Source organism: Cherax quadricarinatus, chromosome 15, assembly GCF_038502225.1.
Source record: "Cherax quadricarinatus isolate ZL_2023a chromosome 15, ASM3850222v1, whole genome shotgun sequence".
NCBI lineage: Eukaryota > Metazoa > Arthropoda > Malacostraca > Decapoda > Parastacidae > Cherax > Cherax quadricarinatus.
In genome coordinates, this window is record NC_091306.1 from 40,332,521 (window position 1) to 40,357,947 (window position 25,427).

The 25,427-nt window shown below is 44.7% G+C and overlaps 1 protein-coding gene across 1 annotated transcript in view; it reads right to left on the reverse strand.

The window, feature by feature from the left end:
- Positions 1 to 6,896: 6,896 nt before the first annotated feature.
- Positions 6,897 to 25,427, reverse strand: part of LOC128703340 (uncharacterized) — a 352,588-nt gene continuing 334,057 nt past the window's right edge. The window contains exons 31-39 of the mRNA XM_070085304.1: positions 24,550 to 24,669; positions 23,311 to 23,607; positions 19,143 to 19,335; positions 17,609 to 17,884; positions 14,607 to 14,885; positions 10,916 to 11,033; positions 9,487 to 9,571; positions 8,968 to 9,040; positions 6,897 to 7,830 (exon numbers count right to left, since the gene is read on the reverse strand). Coding sequence (XP_069941405.1) covers positions 7,718 to 7,830; positions 8,968 to 9,040; positions 9,487 to 9,571; positions 10,916 to 11,033; positions 14,607 to 14,885; positions 17,609 to 17,884; positions 19,143 to 19,335; positions 23,311 to 23,607; positions 24,550 to 24,669 — 1,554 coding nt within the window. The 3' untranslated portion in view covers positions 6,897 to 7,717. The remainder of the gene's footprint in view (positions 7,831 to 8,967; positions 9,041 to 9,486; positions 9,572 to 10,915; positions 11,034 to 14,606; positions 14,886 to 17,608; positions 17,885 to 19,142; positions 19,336 to 23,310; positions 23,608 to 24,549; positions 24,670 to 25,427) is intronic.

Sequence of the window (25,427 nt, forward strand, 5' to 3'; positions counted from 1 at the left end):
CAGTAGTCTACTGACTAGCCATGTCTACAGTTGTCTATCCACCAAAACATCGTAGATACGGAAACCTCATGAAAATATCCACGTGATTCATGCCGGTGATTTGCAATCACAATCTCATAATAAATATATATCTCGTATCCAGAGCTACAACAGCTGCCTGGATGGATATTACTGTACTTCTTGCTTCTCTTGTCTCTTTGGCTCTCTATACTTGTCTCTCTGACTCCCTATACTTCTCTTGTCTCTCTGACTCCCTATACTTCTCTTGTCTCTCTGACTCCCTATACTTCTCTTGTCTCTCTGACTCCCTATACTTCTCTTGTCTCTCTGACTCCCTATACTTCTCTTGTCTCTCTGACTCCATATACTTCTCTTGTCTCTCTGACTCCCTATACTTCTCTTCAGGCTATGAATAAATTAAACACATAATCTCAGCGCCATCTGAGAATGACAAACTTTGCCTGGGGAAGTAATTACCAGACTAAACAGTTGACCCTTAATGAATTTAATAAATTTATACTAACTGATATGAAGAACTTTAATATCGTTTCTGTCCATGTACGTGCATGTACGACAGCTTACTTCGTGTGTGTGTACTCACCTATTTGTGGTTGCAGGGGTCGAGTCCTAGCTCCTGGCCCCGCCTCTTCACCGGTTGCTACTAGGCCCTCTCTCTCCCCGCTCCATGAGCTTTATCAAACCTCGTCTTAAAACTGTGTATGGTTCCTGCCTCCACTACGTCATTTTCTAGGCTATTCCACTGCCTTACAACTCTATGACTGAAGAAATACTTCCTAATATCTCTCTGACTCATTTGTGTCTTCAACTTCCAATTGTGGCCTCTTGTTTCTGTGTCCCCTCCCTGGAACATCCTGTCTTTGTCCACCTTGTCTATTCCACGCAGTATTTTATATGTCGTTATCATGTCTCCCCTGACCCTCCTGTCCTCCAGTGTCGTCAGGCCGATTTCCCTTAATCTTTCTTCATAGGACATTCCCTTTAGCTCTGGAACTAACCTTGTCGCAAACCTTTGTACTTTCTCTAGTTTCTTGACGTGCTTTATCAAGTGCGGGTTCCAAACAGGTGCTGCATACTCCAGTATGGGCCTGACATACACGGTGTACAGTGTCTTGAATGATTCCTTACTAAGGTATCGGAATGCTGTTCTCAGGTTTGCCAGGCGCCCATATGCTGCAGCAGTTATCTGATTGATGTGTGCTTCCGGAGACATGCTCGGTGTTATACTCACCCCAAGATCTTTCTCCTTGAGTGAGGTTTGCAGTCTTTGGCCACCTAGCCTATACTCTGTCTGTGGTCTTCTGTGCCCTTCCCCTATCTTCATGACTTTGCATTTGGCAGGATTAAATTCGAGAAGCCATTTGCTGGACCAGGTGTCCAGTCTGTCCAGGTCTCTTTGAAGTCCTGCCTGGTCCTCATCAGATTTAATTCTCCTCATTAACTTCACATCATCTGCAAACAGGGACACTTCTGAGTCTAACCCTTCCGTCATGTCGTTCACATTTACCAAAAATAGCACTGGTCCTAGGACCGACCCCTGTGGGACCCCGCTCGTCACAGGTGCCCACTGTGATACATCATTAGGTACCATGACTCGTTGTTGCCTCCCTGTCAGGTATTCTCTGATCCATTGCAGTGCCCTTCCTGTTATATGCGCCTGATGCTCTAGCTTCTGCACTAATCTCTTGTGAGGAACTGTGTCAAAGGCCTTCTTGCAGTCCAAGAAGATGCAATCAACCCACCCCTCTCTCTCGTGTCTTACTTCTGTTATTTTATCATAAAACTCCAGAAGGTTTGTGACACAGGATTTGCCTTCTGTGAATCCGTGCTGGTTGGCATTTATACTCTTGTTCCGTTCCAGGTGCTCCACCACTCTCCTCCTGATAATCTTCTCCATAATTTTGCATACTATACACGTCAATGATACAGGTCTATAGTTTAGTGCCTCTTTTCTGTCTCCTTTTTTAAAAATGGGAACTACATTTGCCGTCTTCCATACCTCAGGTAGTTGCCCAGTTTCCAGGGATGTGTTGAAGATTGTGGTAAGTGGCACGCACAACATATCTGCTCCCTCTCTAAGGACCCACGGGGAGATGTCCGGTCCCATTGCCTTTGAGGTATCGATGTCCCTTAGCAGTTTCTTCACCTCCTCCTCATCTGTATGTATGTCGTCCAACACTTGTTGGTGTATTCCTTGCTGGTGTCCCCATCTGGTCTGTCCCGCCAGAGTCCTTCCTGTCTCTACTGTAAATACTTCCTTAAATCTCCTGTTGAGCTCCTCACATACCTCTTGATCGTTTCTGGTGAGTTCTCCACCTTCTTTCCTCAGCCTTATCACCTGGTCCTTGACTGTTGTCTTCCTCCTAATGTGGCTATACAGCAGTTTCGGGTCAGATTTGACTTTCGATGCTATGTCGTTTTCATACTGTCGCTGGGCCTCCCTCCTTATCTGTGCATACTCGTTTCTGGCTCTTCTACTAATCTCCTTGTTTTCCTGGGTCCTATGCCTCCTGTACCTTTTCCATTCTCTGTTGCACTTAGTTTTTGCCTCCCTACACCTTCGGGTAAACCAAGGACTCGTTTTGGTCTTCCTATTATTTCTGTTTCCCTTGGGAACAAAACTTTCCTCTGCCTCCTTGCACTTTGTTGCCACATATTCCATCATCTCGTTTACTGATTTTCCTACCATTTCTCTGTCCCACTGAACCTCCTGCAGGAAGTTTCTCATACCTGTGTAGTCCCCCCTTTTATAGTTTGGCCTGTCCCCTTCAGTTCCTGTTACCTTCTCCACTCGTAACTCTACTATATAGTCAAAACTCAGAACCACATGATCGCTAGCTCCAAGGGGCCTCTCGTAAGTGATGTCCTCAATGTCTGAACTGCTCAGGGTGAACACAAGATCCAGTCTTGCTGGCTCATCCTCCCCTCTCTCTCTGGTTGTGTCCCTGACATGTTGATGCATGAGGTTTTCAAGTACCACATCCATCATCTTGGCTCTCCATGTTTCGGGACCCCCATGTGGCTCCAGGTTTTCCCAGTCGATCTCCCTGTGGTTGAAATCGCCCATTACCAGTAACTTTGCTCTGCTCGAGTGAGCTCTTCTTGCCACCTCAGCCAGTGTGTCCACCATCACCCTGTTGTTTTCTTCGTACTCCTCTCTTGGCCTCCTGCAGTTCTGTGGTGGGTTATACATCACTCCAATGACTACTTTATGTTCTCCGGACTGAATTGTACCTACAATGTAGTCTCTTTCTCCAATCATGTCCATGCCTTCCATTTCCTCAAATCCCCATCGGTGTTTTATGAGCAGTGCAACCCCTCCTTCCCCTCTACTCCTTCTATCTTTCCTCAGGATCTGATATCCTGTGTGTGTGTGTGTGTGTGTGTGTGTGTGTGTGTGTGTGTGTGTGTGTGTGTGTGTGTGTGTGTGTGTGTGTGTCTGTGTGTGTGTGGAAGGGAAGGAAGGGGAGGTTTGGAAATGTTTAGGTAGGTCAGAGTCGGACCGGAACGTTGTCGTAAGCTCCTTTCTCTTATGCGCGGGTCATTTGTGTATTGTTCCAAGCATGGTATTACGTAAGTTTATTCAGGTATACACAAATACAGTTACATAGAATTATCATACATAGCAGCATATGTGTAGAGAACCTGGGATAACCCAAAAAAGTCAGACAAAGTGACTTATTTCCATTGGGGTCCCTACTTATTTCCATTGGGGTCCCTACTTATTTCCATTGGGGTCCCTACTTATTTCCATTGGGGTCCCTACTTATTTCCATTGGGGTCCCTACTTATTTCCATTGGGGTCCCTACTTATTTCCATTGGGGTCCCTGCTTATTTCCACTGTGGTCCCTACTTATTTCCATTGGGGTACCTACTTATTTTCATTGGGGTCCCTGCTTATTTCCATTGGGGTCCCTACTTATTCCATTGGGGTCCCTACTTATTTCCATTGGGGTCCCTACTTATTTTCATTGGGGTCCCTGCTTATTTCCATTGGTGTCCCTACTTATTTCCATTGGGGTCCCTACTTATTTTCATTGGGGTCCTTGCTTATTTCCATTGGGGTCCCTACTTATTTCCATTGGGGTCCCTACTTATTTTCATTGGGGTCCTTGCTTATTTCCATTGGGGTCCCTGCTTATTTCCATTGGGGTCCCTACTTATTTCCATTGGTGTCCCTGCTTATTTCCATTGGGGTCCCTGCTTATTTCCATTGGTGTCCCTGCTTATTTCCATTGGTGTCCCTGCCCATTTTCATTGGGGTACTTATTTGCATTGGGATCCTTATTTCCACTTGGGTCCTTACTTATTTCCACTGGGGGTCCTTATTGTGCCTTTTTGTTCTTTGCTTCACTACTTGTGTGAACGTAAGTAAGCGTATTAAACAAGTTGAGATTGCTTGGGTTAAACCCTTGTTATAAGGTCTGCCACTTTTGATTTTCTGATATGGACTAACTTAAAAGTAACTAGCTTTAATTATAACCTCAATTTATTTAAAGGGGTGAATCGGTAAGCCAGTGGAAGGCCTCGGTCAGACGAGTCATCATATAACTCTCGTCAGGAAACACTTGTATGTTTCCTGACAAACCTAACCTAACCTCGTTCTATGTAGAGACTGAAGAAGACACTGATGGGCGAAACGTATCTTCATTAAATGTCTGGATAAGCGAATGTGTGCCTGTCTAATACATGTTGGTATTAATCGGCAAGTTTAACGTAGTAGGCAGTATTTACATCACGTTGGTTCAGATTCGTCCTCTACAGTATCATTTCGTTATGTCCTGTTATTATTGCATCTTCTGTGAATGATTTCATAATAATTATTAATTTCGCTGCTTGCTACTTGCAATGACTGGTGGAAAACACGAATTTCACTAATGTTGTGCTCTAAACATATTAAAATGTTTCACAAAAGTAAGTGGTTTCTTACAGTTTTGTTTGGTTGGAATGAAAAAAAAAGTGTGTTGGGTATAAAGGCCGTTGAGCACACGAGGCCCACAAGGCCGAAATTGAACAAACATCAAGCATACTAATTACTGAGATGGGGATGACAGTAAGCTCGTAATGCATATGCCCACCATGTGATACCCACCATGTGATACCCACCATGTGATACCCACCATGTGATGCCCAACATGTGATACCCACAATGTGATACACACCATGTGATGCCCACCATGTGATGCCCACCATGTGATACACACTATGTGATACCCACCATGTGATACACACCATGTGATACACATCATGTGATACCCACCATGTGATGCCCACCATGTGATGCCCACCATGTGATGCCCACCATGTGATACACACCATGTGATACCCACCATGTGATACCCACTATGTGATACCCATCATGTGATACACACCATGTGATACACACCATGTAATACCCACCATGTGATGCCTACCATGTGATATCCACCATGTGATACCCACTATGTGATACCCATCATGTGATGCACACCATGTGATACACACCATGTGATACACACCATGTGATACACATGTGATGCCCACCATGTGATACACACCATGTGATACCCACCATGTGATGCCTACCATGTGATACCCACCATGTGATACCCACTATGTGACACCCATCATGTGATACACACCATGTGATACACACCATGTGATACACACCATGTGATACACACCATGTGATACACATCATGTGATGCCCGCCATGTGATACCCACCATATGATACACACTATGTGATACACACCATGTGATACACACCATGTGATACACACCATGTGATACACATCATGTGATGCCCACCATGTGATACACACCATGTGATACACACCATGTGATGCCCACCCTGTGATACCCACCATGTGATACGCACCATGCGTTATACACCATGTGATACTCACCATGTGATATCCACCATGTGATACACACCATGCGTTATACACCATGTAATACCATGCGTTATACATCATGTGATACACACCATGTGATACCCACCATGTGATGCACACCATGTGATACCCACCATGTGATACCCACCATGTGACACACATCATGTGATACATACCATGTGATACACACCATGTGATACACACTATTACAATCCAGGAGTCCCAAAGGCCTGTTATCCTGGGTATAAAGGGAGCAAAATAAACAACAGAAAAACTTTTGACTTATATTATCCTTCACCAAGTAATAACAGAAGTATGTACACTATATACACTATGTACAACAATAGGTATTAGTGCACTCCACGGTAAGCAAGGCAGAATAGAAGCCACTAGAGAGCAGACCGTGCTTCAACCAGCTCTAGAATGGGAATGACAAGGGCAGACAGGTGAGTGGTACCCACATCACCTCTGCAACTGCCAGAACCATATTCTCATTGGCTGGAACCTGGGTACTGATTGAACGACGGGGCCCCATCGTCAACCCTTAGTCCCTGGTTCGCTGGCTGGGGGAGATAGCCTGTCAATGAGGGTGTGTACATGCGCCGAATAAAGGTTACGTACTCTTTGCATGCCACACACACCATGCGTTATACACCATGTGATACACACCATGTAATAGTCACCATGTGATACACACCATGTGATACCCATCATGTGATACACACCATTTGATACCCATGTGATACACACCATGTGATACCCACCATGTGACACACACTATGTGATGCACACCTTGTAATATATACCTTGTAATGCACAGAATCAAATCCAGTTGTTAAATTCTAAAACCATCTGATATATACACCAAGAAATATAAATCTCTCAGTGTATATACCCCTGATTCTAAATATTTAAATTCCTAAATATATTTCGTATTTACACAGAAAAAAGTGATGTAACTTCTCTGGGTATATATACCACAATGGTTAGAGAAATATACACTCATGTTTAATAGATTTTATTGAGTAGGGCTCAGTTTAGTGACATGTTATATACAATTTTATATAAGACAGTTAATGTTGACACTAAAACAAGCCTTAAAGAGCATACCAAGACTGGTACTACATCAAGTGGAAATAAATGGGATTACATGGCTTCAGTATATCTCAAAATAACCACAGGGGAGTTAAATGATAACTATATATATGTTTCGTGTTGCAATCAAGATATCAGGAGCTTACAATGGTGCAGAAATAGAGTAAGAAATCCAGACAGATTCGTTCGGGGTAATCGGCCTGGATTTCTTACACTATTCCTGCAACATTGCAAGCTACTGACGATGTGCTAAATGCCACACGAATGCCTAGAACTATAATTCGACTCCCCCTGAGGTTATTTTGCATCTTTCATCGCTGAATAATCCCAAAATAAATTATTATTTGCACTGTTTTAGGAAGATAATAGTGGGGAAGATATCAAGTATCCTCCAGTGTTTAGCTTAACATTCTGAATGATGATGATAATAACACTATGTTTAACTTAAACGTAACAAACTGACTCGTGAATAATGTTAACTACAGACATCCGCTGTGCGAATGATGTAAACATTGATAGTAAATCAGAAGGGTTCTGAAAATAGCACTGATGTTCACCTCACAACCCTACGTGTTAGTGAAGGTACTGGAGGTGGTTTAACCTGTAGTGTGTTAGGTGGCTTTCTGTCAGTGGGTGAAGGAGGTGGGAGTCAGTGGGCGAGGGAGGTTGGTAGTAAGAGAGAGAGAGGATGAAGAAGGGTGAGTTTAGAGTCAGCAGGTGATGGTCAACTATTGCTCCGGAAGCAGTTGCGTCAGGAGCTGCTCGAAGACGCTCCTGCTGGTGGTGATGACGGAGGTAACGGGGTCATGGTCCACCTTCTCGAACAGATCAACGAAGTACCCTGAGGAGACGAGTGTTCTTTGTTCGTATGATCATGCCAAAACAAGTCTGAGAGTTATTAACGTCTGAAGTAACTGACTTATCGTGTGTGTGTGTGTGTGTGTGTGTGTGTGTGTGTGTGTGTGTGTGTGTGTGTGTGTGTGTGTGTGTGTGTGTGTGTGTGTGTGTGTGTGTGTGTGTGTCTAACTTGCGTTCTGCCGAAGTTAAAAAATAAAAAGCACACGTAGCAGAACGAGTTTTTTTTTAGCGAGGTCTATGTTTCGCCCTGAGCACAGCTTGATTAAAACTGTGCAGGGCGAAACATTGTCCTCGTGAACCTCCTCCTGAATGGTGAGTCATTTCCACTTTGTGGTCGACACACACTCACTTTCCAGTTCTCTTACTGTGTACTCTACTGTGTACCCCACTGTGTACTCCACTGTGTACTCCACTGTGTACTCCACTGTGTACTCTACTGTGTACTTCACTGTGTGCTCCACTGTGTACTCTACTGTGTACTCCACTGTGTGCTCCACAGTATATTCCACTGTGGGCTCCACTGTGTGCTCCAATGTGTGCTCCAATGTGTGCTCCACTGTGTACTCCACTGTGTACTCCACAGTGTGCTCCACTGTGTACTCCACTGTGTACTCCACAGTGTGCTCCACAGTGTACTCCACAGTGTGCTCCACTGTGTACTCCACTGTACACTGTATACTTGAACCAGTGCTATACTCTGCTATCTTCTGCTATATCTTGCTATACCTTGCCGGCCCCTGCTATACCCTGCCATCCTGTGCTATACCCTGGCATCCCTTGCTATCCGCTGCCAGCTTCTGCTATGTTCTGCCATCCCCTGCTATGCCTTGCCAACCCTTACTATACCCTGCCAGGCTCTTCTCTACCTTGCCAGCCCCTACTATACCCTTCCAGTCCCTGCTATACCCTGCCAGCTTCTGCTATATATTTCCAACCCCTACTACACCCTGCCATCCCTTGGTATACCCTACCAGTCCATGTTATATCCTGTCAGCCCCTGCTATACCATGCCAGGCCCTAGTATAACCTGCCAGCCCCTGCTATACCTTGCCAGTTCCTGCTATACCCTACCAGCCCCTACTACATCCTGTCAACCCCTGCTATACCCTGCCAGGCTCACCTGCTGCTTTCTTCCAGGCACCGTTGATAAGGACGGTGCGAGTCTTCTCCTCTGCCAGACTGCCGTAGGTCACCTGTTAGTGTATCGTGTTAGTGGTTACTCGGGTTTACACTCTAATACTACTACTACTACTACTACTAACAGAACTACTACGACTACTACTACTTCTTTAACTACTCGAACCTCTGTTACTTCTAAGAATAATAATATTATTAGAGATTAACCTTAGGAAGCTTGAATCTTAATACTTTTCTTGACTGAATCGTATCTTGCTGATTCAGTTATATCTTTATGACTGAATCTTCTCGACAGTCTTCTTGAATGATTCATATCTTCCTGACTAAATTCTACATTCTTGACTAAATCTTAATAATCTTCTTCAATGCTACATATTAACGTCTTGTGAATTTTCTAGACACACACCTGTTTTGACCTTGAGTGAACTTTACTGTAATTTTTTTGACTTTTACCCTTCGACCGTCCCCGCCATTGATCTTTCAGCCGTGACTCCCAACTGACCTGCCTGACGAAGCCCAGGTTGATAAGAGTCTTCTTGGTGACGGGAATGTAGTACTGACGACCTGTGTGGAGCCTCCAGGCGTCCCTGAGGCAGCAGAAGGAGAGAGAGAAGAAGAAGTACGTGTTAGTAAAGGGTGAATAAAAGAGGCATAGAGATGGGCGAAATTGATATTAATGTGAGGGAAACATGCTGATATGTTGAAGAAACATCTGGATCTGGTGGAACCTCAGATTCTGTCAGTGAAAATTCTGGTATTGGGATTTTGGTTCGAAGCTTGACCCAGGTATGCTAATGACCCAAGTATGCTAATGACTCAAGTATGCTAATGACCCAAGTATGCTAATGACTCAAGTATGCTAATGACCCAAGTATGCTAATGACTCAAGTATGCTAATGACTCAAGTATGCTAATGACCCAAGTATGCTAATGACCCAAGTATGCTAATGACCCAAGTATACTAATGACTCAAGTATGCTAATGACCCAAGTATGCTAATGACTCAAGTATGCTAATGACCCAAGTATGCTAATGACCCAAGTATGCTAATGACCCAAGTATACTAATGACTCAAGTATGCTAATGACCCAAGTATGCTAATGACTCAAGTATGCTAATGACCCAAGTATGCTAATGACTCAAGTATGCTAATGACTCAAGTATGCTAATGACCCAAGTATGCTAATGACCCAAGTATGCTAATGACCCAAGTATACTAATGACTCAAGTATGCTAATGACCCAAGTATGCTAATGACCAAAGTATGCTAATGACTCAAGTATGCTAATGACTCAAGTATGCTAATGACCCAAGTATGCTAATGACTCAAGTATGCTAATGACTCAAGTATGCTAATGACTCAAGTATGCTAATGACCCAAGTATGCTAATGACCCAAGTATGCTAATGACCCAAGTATGCTAATGACTCAAGTATGCTAATGACTCAAGTATGCTAATGACCCAAGTATGCTAATGACTCAAGTATGATAATGACTCAAGTATGCTAATGACTCAATTATGATAATCACCTTCTCACCAAACAATCTTCTCTAATTCACCATCACTATTATTCTGCCAGATCTCCTTTTTAACTTACTCTAGTAATAGTAAAATCAATTGAACGGAAGTGATAAAAAGTAAAATAGTCAATAAGGTGTTGTTTTGCATCAAAAATAAACAGAATTTACAAAAAATGGAAAATTTGGAAAAATTGAGTTACTGATATTCGCCATATACTTTTTTTTATATAAATACCGTTGACTTCGGAGATTCTCGGATTGGTTTATTACATTTTGTGGCAGTCACGAGTTATATAAGATGTGGGTAGGTACTGCTGCTGTTAACCCTGTCCTAGATCCACCTGGCATCCCCCAAACTCACCTGGAATCCCCCTAGACTCACCTGGCGCCCCCCACCCCTAGAGACTCACCTAGCGACAAAGAGCCCCGGGTGTTGAGGCAGACGGAGGAAGGAGCGACCTCGGCTGGTAACCTTCAGTTTACCCTTGACGGGTCGCTTTCCGGATCTCTTTTTTCCTCCCACACGACCTGGAGTAAACAACACATGTCACTGACCAACCTTTCTGCATAAGTAGACCACATTTGATAGTCAAGTGTGTGATGAGGGTCGCGAGACAGACTTAACGTAATAACTAACACTGTACCCCCTCCATTATTGTTTGTTATTACTAGCTAATTACAAGGGCATAACAATCCCCGTATTCACTCATGTTGTATTGTCATGAAACAATAGTGAGATTTAATATTTAAAAGCTAGATCACATGTGAAAATAAGTTATAGTCGAGAATATAATAACCTGCAATGGAAGACTGCAACTTATTAATGTTTATTAAAATAGAAATTCACTGACATAATATTTTCAATTATTTAAACTTAAAATATTCGAGGTTGCAGTTTAGTAGAGAGAACATTAGAATTGTGTTCAATGTTGTTTGACAGTCTTGAATTATGTTCAGTATTCTTTAATAGTCTTAGAAGTGTACGTAAATGTTCATCAGTAAGTCTTGCCCAAAGCCTTGACCTGTGTGAAGGGTCAGGGAGGTCAATCAGCCTAAGGAGGGGCGAGTTTCTATTGTTTCACACAATTATACAATCAAGCCCCTCTGCACTATTTTTTTTCCCCAATTCACTTCGTGAATTTCATGTTTGAGTGAGACCTGGAGAATTTGGCGGCCAATCAAGAAAGTCGGTTTTCTGCTAGCTTGAACATGTTTTCTGGGACCTGACTTGTGTGCTTTGGATAGTTAATGTGCTGGAACACCGTGTGTGTGTCTGTTGACCATCTGTTAAGAGCTGCCAGGGTCACTGTTTTATGAGCCAGGTCCCGATTCAAGTCTTCTGGTTGCTTGCCTGAGCACAGTGTGTGTGCTGTGTACTCACCTGTTTGTACTCACCTATTTGTGGTTGCAGAGGTCGATTCATAGTTCCTGGCCCCATGTCTTCACTGGTCGCCACTAGGTCACTCTTCCTGCTCCATGAGCATTATCATACCTCTTCTTAAAACTATGTATGGATCCTGCCTCTACTACATCACTTCCCAGACTATTCCACTTCCTGACAACTCTGTGACTAAAGAAATACTTTCTGACATCACTGTGATTCATCTGAGTCTTCAACTTCCAACTGTGACCCCTTGTTGCTGTGTCCCATCTCTGGAACATCTTGTCTTTGTCCACCTTGTCAATTCCTCTCAGCATTTTGTATGTCGTTATCATGTCCCTCCTATCTCTCCTGTCCTCCAGTGTCGTCAGGTTAATTTCCCTTAACCTCTCCTCGCAGGACATACCCTTTAGCTCCGGAACTAGTCTAGTTGCAAACCTTTGTACTTTCTCTAGTTTCCTTACGTGCTTGGCTAGGTGTGGGTTCCAAACTGGTGCCGCATACTCCAATATGGGTCTAACGTAGACGGTGTACAGGGTCCTGAACGATTCCTTATTAAAATGTCGGAATGCTGTTCTGAGGTTTGCTAGGCGCCCATATGCTGCAGCAGTTATTTGATTGATGTGCGCTTCAGGAGATGTGCCTGGTGTTATACTCACCCCAAGATCTCTGGCCCCCTAGATTGTAGTCCGTCTGCGGTCTTCTTTTAGACTGGTGCTGCATACTCCAGTATGGGCCTAACATACACAGTGTACAGTGTCTTGAACGATTCCTTATTAAGGTATCGGAACGCTATTCTCAGGTTTGCCAGGCGCCCGTATGCTGCAGCGGTTATTTGGTTGATGTGTGCCTCCGGTGATGTGCTCGGTGTTATGGTCACCCCAAGGTCTTTCTCCCTGAGTGAGGTCTGTAGTCTTTGTCCACCTAGCCTATACTCTGTCTGCGATCTTCTTTGCCCCTCCCCCTTTATGTGTGTGTGTGTGTGTGTGTGTGTGTGTGTGTGTGTGTGTGTGTGTGTGTGTGTGTGTGTGTGTGTGTGTGTGCCTGTGCTTCTGTGTGGGGTGTGTCAAAGGTGTGTGTGTGTCATAAAACTCCAGGAGGTTTGTGATACAAGATTTGCCTTCCATGAACCCATGCTGGTTTTCATTTATAATCTTGTTCCTTTCCAGGTGTTCGACCACTCTCCTCCTGATAATCTTCTCCATGACTTTGCACACAATACATGTCAGAGACACAGGTCTGTAGTTTAGTGCCTCATTTCTGTTTCCTTTCTTAAATATGGGGACTACATTAGCTGTCTTCCATTTCTCAGGTAGTTGCCCAGTTTCAAGGGATGTGTTGAAGATTGTGGTTAGAGGCACACACAGCATCTCTGCTCCTTCTCTCAGGACCCATGGGGAGATGTTGTCCGGTCCCATCGCCTTTGAGGTGTCTGGGTGTGTGTGTGTGTGTGTGTGTGTGTGTGTGTGTGTGTGTGTGTGTGTGTGTGTGTGTGTGTGTGTGTGTGTGTGTGTGTGTGTGTGTGTGTGTGTGTGTGCGTGTGTGTGCGTGTGTGTGTGTGTGTGTGTGTGTGTGTGTGTGTGTGTGTGTGTGTGTGTGTGTGTGTGTGTGTGTGTGTGTGTGTGTGTGTGTGTTAAGTACGTGGGAACTTGAGTGTAGATGGTATCTATAAATGAATTTAATTCAAGAGCTTATAGTCCCGGTGTTCTCTAAAATTTAAAATTTCCTTCCTAATAATTTCGAGTCATTCTAATAAAATTAAAAAAAATGTGACAGCCTTAGCAGCCATGTTTATCTACGTCCAAAAGACGTGAGGAGTGAGTGAACACCTCAACACACTAGCATGTGTGAGTCAGGCTGATAAGTCAACCCAATAACAAGTTGGGACATGTATAGACTTTCTAGCCACATTCATTGATTTTATACTCCATTTAAATCTATATTTGCGTCTATGTGTGTCTTGCAAACCATCGTTAAGATATAATCAGTGCTATAGCGCACCTCCACATTCCTCTCCTTCACACTCCCTCTTCTCCCTCACATTCTCCCTCACACATGCTAGTCTGATTCTCTCTCTCTTTTGATTCTTCCTTTTATTTCACTCTCTTTTTAACCCCACAATCACTCTTCTCCCTCGCTTCCAGTCTGTTGTTTTTCTTCTCCTTCATTCAATCTTTTCCCTGACATTCTTCTTTTAGCCACACCTCCTACCTCTCATCTACACTCTCGTCCTTGCTATTACTACTCCCATCAACCTTCTACCTACTATTCTACCCTTCTCTTCTTCCTCTCTTCTCAGCTCTTTCTTAACTCTTTCAGCTCCAAGTTTTGTCACTACTCTTCTCATGGCCTTCAACCCCTCTCATCCTTCTCCCCTTTCCTCTCAATTTCCTTCTCCCTTCTCCAAGCCTCCCTTCTTTTAAGCCTCTCCTCCCTCTCCTCTCTCTCTCTTCCCGTAGCTGCTAAAATCTTACAGGAATACATAACAATATCCTCGTTGACCTCCTGAAGTCTCTCAGCCTCAGCCTCAGCCTCAGCCTCAGCCTCAGCCTCAGCCTCAGCCTCAGCCTCAGCCTCAGCCTGTGTAATGAAACGTAACAGGGAAACATAGCTATCTTTTGTTTCCACTGTGTAACTAACATATAGGGGAGCAGAACACTGCCGATATATCTAATTCTTGTTAAAATATATTCTCTCCTTGCACTCCTTCCGTCACTTACCAGGCTTCCTGGCGCTCGAGTCATTGATCATGGTGTCAACATGATCTGCAGGAGTTGTGACCAGGACAACATCTTCTGCCCGACCAGGCCCTCCCTCGGCTTTTTTGATCTTATTCCCTTTTTTCTTTTTGTTTCTCTTCCCTTCCTCGCCCAGTCTCCTCTCTGTGGCGTCGCCCATGTCTTCTTCGTCTCCTCCTTCCTCCTCCTCGTCTCCTAACACGTCCACATCGTCAGACTGGTCATGTCCTTCAAGGAAGCTTTCCAGGTTATCGAAGCCAGCTGCATGTGAAGGAAGACATATTTTATCTATATTTATGTGACGTAATAAAACCGTATGTGTTATTCAGCACATGGAATGATGGGTTAAATACCTGAGTGTTTGTGACACCGTACAAAATGTTACAAGTATATGAGACGAAAGACACTGGTAACAAGAATTCAGATTCAGTATCGAAGCTTCATGACACAGATGTCATGCAGAGCAGTCATGACGGATCCAAATCTTAGTTACTAGTGATGTTAACAGTCTTCAGAGATCCAGGTCTTAGTTGCTAGTGATGTTAACAGTCTTCAGAGATCCAAATCTTAGTTACTAGTGATGTTAACAGTCTTCAGAGATCCAAGTCTTAGTTACTAGTGATGTTAACAGTCTTCAGAGATCCAAGTCTTAGTTACTAGTGATGTTAACAGTCTTCAGAGATCCAAGTCTTAGTTACTAGTGATGTTAACAGTCTTCAGAGATCCAAGTCTTAGTTACTAGTGATGTTAACGATCTTATAAATGTATACACACATAAGAGTGTTTATACAAATACGCCACCCTCAGGAGGACAACCTCACCCTCAGGAGGACAACCTCACCCTCAGGAGGACAACCTCACCCTCAGGAGGACAACCTCACCCTCAGGAGGACAACCTCACCCTCAGGAGGACAACCTCACCCTCAGGAGGACAACCTCACCCTCAGGAGGACAACCTCACCCTCAGGAGGACAACCTCACCCTCAGGAGGACAACCTCACCCTCAAGAGGGCAACCTCACCCTCAGGAGGACAACCTCACCCTCAGGAGGACAACCTCACCCTCAGGAGGACAACATCACCCTCAGGAGGACAACCTCACCCTCAAGAGGGCAACCTCACCCTCAGGAGGACAACCTCACCCTCAGGAGGACAACCTCACCCTCAGGAGGACAACCTCACCCTCAGGAGGACAACCTCACCCTCAGGAGGACAACCCCACCCTCAGGAGGACAACCTCACCCTCAGGAGGACAACCTCACCCTCAGGAGGACAACCCCACCCTCAGGAGGACAACCTCACCCTCAGGAGGACAACCTCACCCTCAGGAGGACAACCTCACCCTCAGGAGGACAACCTCACCCTCAGGAGGACAACCTCACCCTCAGGAGGACAACTCACCCTCAGGAGGACAACCTCACCCTCAGGAGGACAACCTCACCCTCAGGAGGACAACCCCACCCTCAGGAGGACAACTCACCCTCAGGAGGACAACCTCACCCTCAGGAGGACAACCTCACCCTCAGGAGGACAACCTCACCCTCAGGAGGACAACCTCACCCTCAAGAGGACAACCTCACCCTCAGGAGGACAACCTCACCCTCAGGAGGACAACCTCACCCTCAGGAGGACAACCTCACCCTCAGGAGGACAACCTCACCCTCAAGAGGACAACCTCACCCTCAGGAGGACAACCTCACCCTCAGGAGGACAACCTCACCTTCAGGAGGACAACCTCACCCTCAGGAGGACAACCACACCCTCAGGAGGACAACCTCACCCACAGGAGAACAACCCCACCCTCAGGAGGACAACCTCACCCTCAGGAGGACAACCTCACCCTCAGGAGGACAACCTCACCCTCAAGTGAACAATCCCACCCTCAGGTGAACAACCCCACCCTTAGGTAAACAACCCCACCCTCAGGTGAACATTCCACCCTCAGATGAACAATCCCACCCTCAGGTGAATAATCCCACCCTCAGGTGAACAATCCCACCCTCAGGTGAACAATCCCACCCTCAGGTGAACAACCCCACCCTCAGGTGAACAATTCCATCCTCAGGTGAACAATCCCACCCTCAGGTGAACCCCACCCTCAGGCGAACAATCCCACCCTCAGGTGAACAACCCCATCCTCAGGTGAGCAATCCACCCTCAGGTGAACAATCCCACCCTCAGGTGAACAATCCCACCCTCAGGTGAACAACCCCACCCTCAGGTGAACAATCCCACCCTCAGGTGAACAACCCCACCCTCAGGTGAACAAGCCTACCCTCAGGTGAACAATCCCACCCTCAGGTGAACAATCCCACCCTCAGGTGAACAACCCCACCCTCAGGTGAACAATTCCACCCTCAGGTGAACAACCCCACCCTCAGGTAAGCAATCCACCCTCAGGTGAACAACCCCACCCTCAGGTGAACAATTCCACCCTCAGGTGAACAACCCCACCCTCAGGTAAGCAATCCACCCTCAGGTGAACAAACCCACCGTCAGGTGAGCAATCCACCCTCAGGTGAACAATCCCACCCTCAGGTGAACAACCCCACCCTCAGGTGAACAATCCCACCCTCAGGTGAACAATCCCACCCTCAGGTGAACAATCCCACCCTCAGGTGAACAATCCCACCCTCAGGTGAACAATCCCACCCTCAGGTGAACAACCCCACCCTCAGGTGAACAATCCCACCCTCAGGTGAACAACCCCACTCTCAGGTGAGCAATCCACCCTCAGGTGAACAAGCCCACCGTCAGGTGAGCAATCCACCCTCAGGTGAACAATCCCACCCTCAGGTGAACAACCCCACCCTCAGGTGAACAAACCCACCCTCAGGTGAACAATCCCACCCTCAGGTGAACAATCCCACCCTCAGGTGAACAATCCCACCCTCAGGTGAACAACCTCACCCTCAGGTGAGCAATCCAACCTCAGGTGAACAAGGCTACCCTCAGGCGAACAATCTCACCCTCAGAACAACTCACTCAGATCGTTCTTGTGAAGCTTGTGTTCCTCGTCTTCGTCCAGCGGCTGAAGTACTTCTCCCAGGCCCAGCCGAGGCTCCGATAAGGGTTCCCCTAGGCTTTTCAGGTTCTCCTCCGAGTCGCATGATCTCCCAGGGCCTATCCAGGAGGTTCCGAGGCAGTGGGCGTGGGTAGTGCAGGAACGGGTGGCCAGGCACCACCCACAGGAGAAGGTAGAGTTGACGGCCGCGCAGGAGGGGCAGGAGGAAGCAAGGAGATCACACCCGTACACCACCACTGTCAGCAAGAACCAACATTATTCAACAAGTCACAGCACCGTGACTGCAAGAATCACCATACCTCCTTATCTTACACCTTTTTCATAGTGTACATACTTATCTCTCAGCCTGAAGCTTCAGGAGTTCTGTAGTCTGTTTCTCAATAGTTCACAAACTCTATACGTATTATCCTCTAAGATTACAAAAAAATATCTTTACATATCAGTCCCAGGCCGAGATAAATGTTCCTATTCAGAGCAAGTAGGGCCACATCCACCCTCGATCATGGCTGGTAGCACACTGGCGCAAAATAGTCTCTCCCTAAATTCTTATTTACACGAAAATTCATAACACTAAACAGGTAATTACAGGCCTCCTCTCTAGACAAAAAATCTGGGCTATATTTTAGATCCAAGAGGTTTCTGCCTTATATTATAAAATCGTAATTATATCTCTAACCTCACTTTTTAACCATTTAAATTTTATTCCGAACCATACTAAGAACACCAGAGAGCATTTCCAACTTATAATTATCCTTCAAAACAAATACAACTCGATTAAGGAAACAATGTTGCTCCCTCCGACCCCTGACAAGACTAATACATTCCTCATTTATACCCTTAAATTTTTATACTTGACTTACTCTGCAGCCACCAATATACTCCTGCCACCTTCTTTGCTTTACATAGAATAGCCAAGCCTAAAAAATGTCATTTTAAAGCCCTACTTATGAAAATGGCGAAATTTATAAAGCGTAAACAACATCTGTGGTACAAAACATGGCCGCCTCAGCTAAAATTTAATATATTCCAGATGCTCTTAATAAAAGTTGCTACTACTGCAACTATTACTGATGCTGCTGCTACTACTACTACTACTACTACTACTACTACTACACACTGCATTATTCCAGTTTACTAAGTATCTCCATATCTCCTTACCTTACTCTTGCTCTCTGAGTCCCGTCATGCATCCTTCAGACAATCATTAGAAAAGGTAATCATTTCAACCCTAATTTTTCACGAGTCACTTCTAAGATTCTTTACGAAAGCATCACTTTTTCTAAAAAATAGTGCCGTGATACAGACAAGATGTGGAAAAAGACCTAGGACATTTATTCGAGGAAACGTTTTGCCTCTCCTGGCGAAACGTTTCCTTTAATATATGTCCTGAAGTGTAAATAAGTGTTCTTTCCAACACTTTTTCTGCTTATTTCTAAAAAAATACACATTTTTTGTTGTAATGTGTAGAAGGAAGCAGAGACAGCAGGTACTTACATCTGACGTCAGCAGGGTTGTCCAGCAGAGCGCCAGCAGGAGTCAGGAGCTTCACTGTGTAGTGGGCGTATGGGCGTGCAGGGGAGGGGCGCAACTCTGTCACACCGTCTCCGCACCTGATGGATCCCACACCCACACCTGTAGTGATGCCCACGCCAGTGCCAACACCGCCGCCCATGTCAAATACTCGACCCTGAGGAATGTCATAAGAACATAAGAATGGAGGAACACTGTAGAAGGCCTACTGGCCCATGAGAGGCAGGTCCTTATCAAAACAACCTCTACCTATGATGAGGACGGGTAGACGATGAAATCACGTGACTCCTGTGTTATTGGGTTGGTGGTGCTTAAGTATCATGTATGCCAATGTTTTTGAAATTTTGTAGTTTCCAGTGTTGCGTTCTATAGAGTCGGTGACGGCGATTAGTGAGGCTTCTAGGCACCGTCGGCGTCTGAGGTCTGGTTCGGTGAGAACGAGTTGTGCCTCATTCCAGTTCATCAAATGCCCCGTGGAGTCTCTGTGGAGGACACAGGCGTACCTTACATCGTCTCTGTTAGAGGCATTTCGATGCTCATTCAGGCGGACTGCAAGGTCTCTGCCTGTCTCGCCTACATATTTCTTGGGACAGAACCCACAGGGGATAGTGTAGACGCCTGCTGTAGAAGTTAGAGGTGTGAGGCTGCGTTTCGTAGTGAGGTCTTTGATAGATGATGTGTTTATGGAGGAAACGTTGATGTTACTCATAGCAAGTGCCCGGCGAGTATTCGTGGCAACATCACCACATGGGAGTACTATGAACTGCTTAGGGGGCTGTTCCATGGGCGGTTTGTTGAGGATAGCTTGTGCCTTGAGTCTGCAATCTCGGATGAAGAAAAATGGGAACTGAAGACGTGTAAAGGCTTGTGTTATGTAAGTGCATTCTTCATCTAGAAAACAAGGGCTGGAGATGCGAAGAGCTCTCAAGAAAAAGCCGATGAGGACTCCTCTCTTAGTGCGGGTGTCTTGGTGTGAATAAAAGTGTATAAGATCGTCCTTGTTGGTTGGTTTTCTATACACTTTGAAGAGAAGTTTGTCACTGTCGGGAGATCTGCACAGTAGAACGTCGAGGAAAGGAAGTTTGCCATCATTTTCGAGTTCAAGTGTAAACTTTATTGATGGTTCAACTGCATTGATCTTGTTGAGAAGGGCCTGGATATTGAGACGTCTCGGATAGAAAACCAATATATCATCAACGTATCTTAGCCAGGTAACGGTGTTGGGAATGAGGATGCTGAATTTCTCTGTCTCCAGGTTATCCATGAAGAGGTTGGCAAGCACAGCACTGAGCGGGCTGTCCATTGCCATCCCAAAGCATTGTTTGTAACAGTTGTCCTGATACTTGAAGAAGTTGAAATTAACACAAAGTTCCACTAGACTGATGAAATCTAGAAGAGGTAAAGGGAGGTCGTGGTTTTCAGTGAGCCTCTGTCTCAGAATGTTGATTGCAGCGTCAGTAGGAACGTTGGTGAAGAGGGCTGTGACATCGAAGGAAGCCATGCTTTTGTTTTTGACATTCAGGTTGGAAATTCGGGAGAAGGTCACCTGTATGTTAGAAGTGATCAAGGTCCCAGGACGGAAACGTTTTCTAATAAATATTTCATAGTGTTTGCTTACGTGTCTTTCTAAACCAACTTGTCGGTATTTATTACCAAGGTTTATACCATAACTGGAGTTAAATATTAGAGCAGCACGTTATTAACCCGCCAAAACAAAGACTAAATGATACAGCATTTCACCTGTGTGATTCTGACAGAATCAAGAATAATATTCATCTACCTCAGGACAGTTCCTGACTCACCATCACTCTCACTTCTATTAAGTTTAAAAAAAACATTCCATTCTTCTGTGTTAACATTTGGTATAAACGTGAGTAATAACTACCGACAAGTTGGTTGAGAAAGATACATAAGCAAACACTAGGACATAACTCCACTGTGTAACTAGGACATAACTCCACTGTGTAACTAGGACATAACTCCACTGTGTAACTAGGACATAACTCCACTGTGTAACTAGGACATAACTCCACTGTGTAACTAGGACATAACTCCACTGTGTAACTAGGACATAACTCCACTGTGTAACTAGGACATAACTCCACTGTGTAACTAGGACATAACTCCACTGTGTAACTAGGACATAACTCCACTGTGTAACTAGGACATAACTCCACTGTGTAACTAGGACATAACTCCACTGTGTAACTAGGACATAACTCCACTGTGTAACTAGGACATAACTCCACTGTGTAACTAGGACATAACTCCACTGTGTAACTAGGACACAACTCCACTGTGTAACTAGGGCATAACTCCACTGTGTAACTAGGACATAACTCCACTGTGTAACTAGGACATAACTCCACTGTGTAACTAGGACATAACTCCACTGTGTAACTAGGACATAACTCCACTGTGTAACTAGGACATAACTCCACTGTGTAACTAGGACATAACTCCACTGTGTAACTAGGGCATAACTCCACTGTGTAACTAGGACATAACTCCATTTTGTAATTAGGACATAACTCCACTGTGTAACCCCCACTGTATAACCCCACTGTGTAACTCAACTGTGTAACCCCACTGTATAACTCAACTGTGTAACCCCACTGTGTAACCCACTGTGGAACCCCACTGTGTAACCCCACTGTGTAACCCACTGTGTAACCCCACTGTGTAACCCACTGTGTAACCCCACTGTGTAACCCCACTGTATAACTCAACTGTGTAAGTCCAGTGTGTAACCAATATTCATGACTGATAAACAGAAGGGTGGACAAGAGGCTCCGTTTATTTATCAACATTCGTTCATTACGACTTAAACTGAGTTCATGACCGATTAATTTAAGAAAGGCTGGGTGAGTAAGGTATATATTTTAAAAAAAATAATAAAAAAAGCCTCAGTTTTGTAAATAATTTAGGGTGGCAGAGTGCTGAGTTGATAGTAGGCCTATAAGATAACCAGGGACGGCTGTGTGACAGATATTTATATTTTGTGACAGTCAGGTACTCGAGAGAGATTTAGATTGTGTCATCAATGTGGTTAGTTTACTGTATATTCGACCTGTGGACTGTAGCCTAAGAAATATAGATACACAAAAAGTCGAAAAAAACCAGGTTCTGAAAGGGTTAACATAAATATATCTGGATATAAATTTACAATATATAGTTCACATGTTGCAAGCAAATTTTGGCTATTTGCAAAAAAGTCTATTATCTTATTTTCGTTAATAAGATATAGTGATACAACGCATGGATTACTATGCTGTCTATCTCTATATTCCTCATTAAGAGGACACTCAGGTACATACTGTTGAAGAAAGTGGCTATATAAGGTTGACAACATTCTCTGCATTTAGTTTGCTCATCATGTCTCACGAAATCGTAATGACACGGTTGTAAACAAACCATACCACAGGCGGGGATAGATCCCGCGATCAGAGAGTCATAAAACTCCAGACTCTCCATGACTCTCTGATCGCGGGTTCTATCCCCGCCCGTGGTATGGTTTGTTTACAACCGTGTCATTACGATTTCGTGAGACATGATGAGCAAACTAAATGCAGAGAATGTTGTCAACCTTATATAGCCACTTTCTTCATTAAACTCCAGACTCTCCATGACTCTCTGATCGCGGGTTCTATCCCCGCCCGTGGTATAGTTTGCTCATCATCTGTGTGTTTGCCAAACTACCAGAGATACTTGATACTAAGCCTAAAACTGGCTATTACACAGACAAGTGAGGGATTAGTTAGCAGCCAGAAAAGAGGGAACTCCCGATTTAGGTCCTCAATTAACCTATGAAGATCTTGAACTTGCCTGTGAATGTCATCAACTCACCTGTGAAGGTGTGAGTCCTTAACTCACCTGTGAAGATGCAGGTTCTTTATTAACTTGTAAAGATTCTCAACTGTGCAGGTCCTTAATTCACCTACGAAGGCGCCATACTCACCTATGCAGGTCCTTAACTCACATATGAAGGCACCGTACTCACTTATGCAGGTCCATAACTCACACATGAAGGCACCGTACTCACCTATGCAGGTCCTTAACTCACCCATGAAGGCACCTCCTTAACTAACTTGTGTGAAGGTTTCCAACTCACCTCTACAGGTTCTCAACCTACCTGAAACTGGCCAGGTAGACGCAGGCTGCCCTCACGTGTCACCTTCCACCCTTTCCTTGTTCTTTTCATTTCCGCCTTTTTCTTCTTGAAGTCGAAGTCTTCCTCCGCTTTCAGTTTCTTCTCCAGTGCTTCCTTGGCCTCTTCTTCATCGTCTACTTCCTCCTTTTTCTGCCTTTCCTTCTTCTCGTCTTCCTCCGTGAGTTCTCTCGTCTCTTCTGCTCCTGTTTCCTGGTTATCACCAGCCTCATCTTCCAGAGGTTCAAATAGACAGATCCAGCCACTTTCTGTCTGCAAGGGCTGGAAAGAGAAAGAGCCAAGTGAAAATCGAGAGGAAAAGAGAGAGAGAGAGAGAGAGAGAGAGAGAGAGAGAGAGAGAGAGAGAGAGAGAGAGAGAGAGAGAGAGAGAGAGAGAGAGAGAGAGAGAGAGAGAGAGAGAGAGAGAGAGAGAGAGAGAGAAAGAAATTTTATTCAATGCTTTTGGAAAACTCTAAAGTGAAAATATATAAACATGTTTCCTAGAGGCAACATGATATGTGCGACGCGTGGTGCTACAGGAACTGCTTCTTATTATAATATCTAGAACAAGGATTCTTAACCTTTTTACGATACAAACCCCAATGGATTGCCCAATATGTCCACACACCCCTTTCACCAGTCTGTCGAAATCACCATTATCACCGGTTTAATTAGGTACCAGAGTGACTTCAAAAAGATGTCAATAGATCGGTTTTACTGTACGTATGGACAGCCAGCAGCACAACAGCTGATTGTTCATTCTAAACTAACAACTTACTTTTTTTTATTTGGTTCCCATACCCCGTTATTTGGTTCCCATACCCCATTATTTGGTTCCCATACCCCCATTATTTGGTTCTCATGCCCCCAAGGGGTTTGGATACCCCAAGTTAAGAACCCCTGCCCCAGAGCAATGCATTAAGAGCCACGCAACTTCCTTTGTCTTCTAATAACATGTTCAATTTTCCACTATAATCTACCTTGTCTATAATTACTATCGCATTTACTCTGTTTGCTTTCGTTAGGTGAAGTTATACCATGAATTAAGGAAAGATCCTGGACTTTACGAAACAGACAAAGCAATTGTGATAGTAATTATGGACAAAGTAGATTATAGTGGGAAAATGAACATGATATGAGAAGACAGGGAAACTTACGTGTCCCTTAAAGAAGAATATGCGGAAATTGTTGTATTAGACAGAAAATAGGCACATTTTGACTGACCTGGATGTTGTGGACTGGGAAGGTAAGGATGGGCGAGGATCCTGCACTCACCAACACCTGCCTTTCCTGACGTAGCACCAGCTGTGGGCACCACCCAGGACCCCGCCGCTGCTGCGACTTCTGCAGGAGAAGTAGATACACCCGGATCATGACAAAGATGCTTGGGAATATATTTACGCAACTACGTCCAAGGTTTATTAGTGTATGGTTTATTAGTGTTTTGTTATTTCATGGTTATGTGAAATCTGATTAGATGTGCAAGATATTGTAGTGTTTATTAGGAGCAATAATGTCTCGTAGCTACATTTATGTACGAGGAAAACAAGAGAGGATGTAGTAGGGCTGATAAAAAGAGGAAAGAAAAGTGATAAAGAAAAGTGAGAGGAGAGGTCCTTTAGCTAAAAGGGAGGGGAAGGGAATCAAAGGGGATGGGGTTAGACGGGAAGGGGATCAGAGAGGAGCAGATGAGTTCAGAGAGGGGGGAATGAAATTAGCGGAAGGGAAGGAAACCAGAGGAGAAGGGATCAGAAGGGAAGGAGTAAGAGGGAAAGAGGAATGAGAGGGAGGGAAAGGGAGAGTAGAAAGAAGGGAGGAAACATGCTTTCTGTCATGAGTACTGATAAAATCAGAGGACAGGTGAGACACAGATGAAAGGATAACATAGAAGCAAGAAGTGAAGGGAACTAAAGCTAGTAAACACACACACACACACACACACACACACACACACACACACACACACACACACACACACACACACACACACACGCAGGTTAGGTTAGGTTAGGTTAGATTAGGTTAGGTTAGGTTGAGGGAAATCGGACTGACGACACTGGAGGACAGAAGGGTCAGGGTAGACATGATAACGACGGACAGGA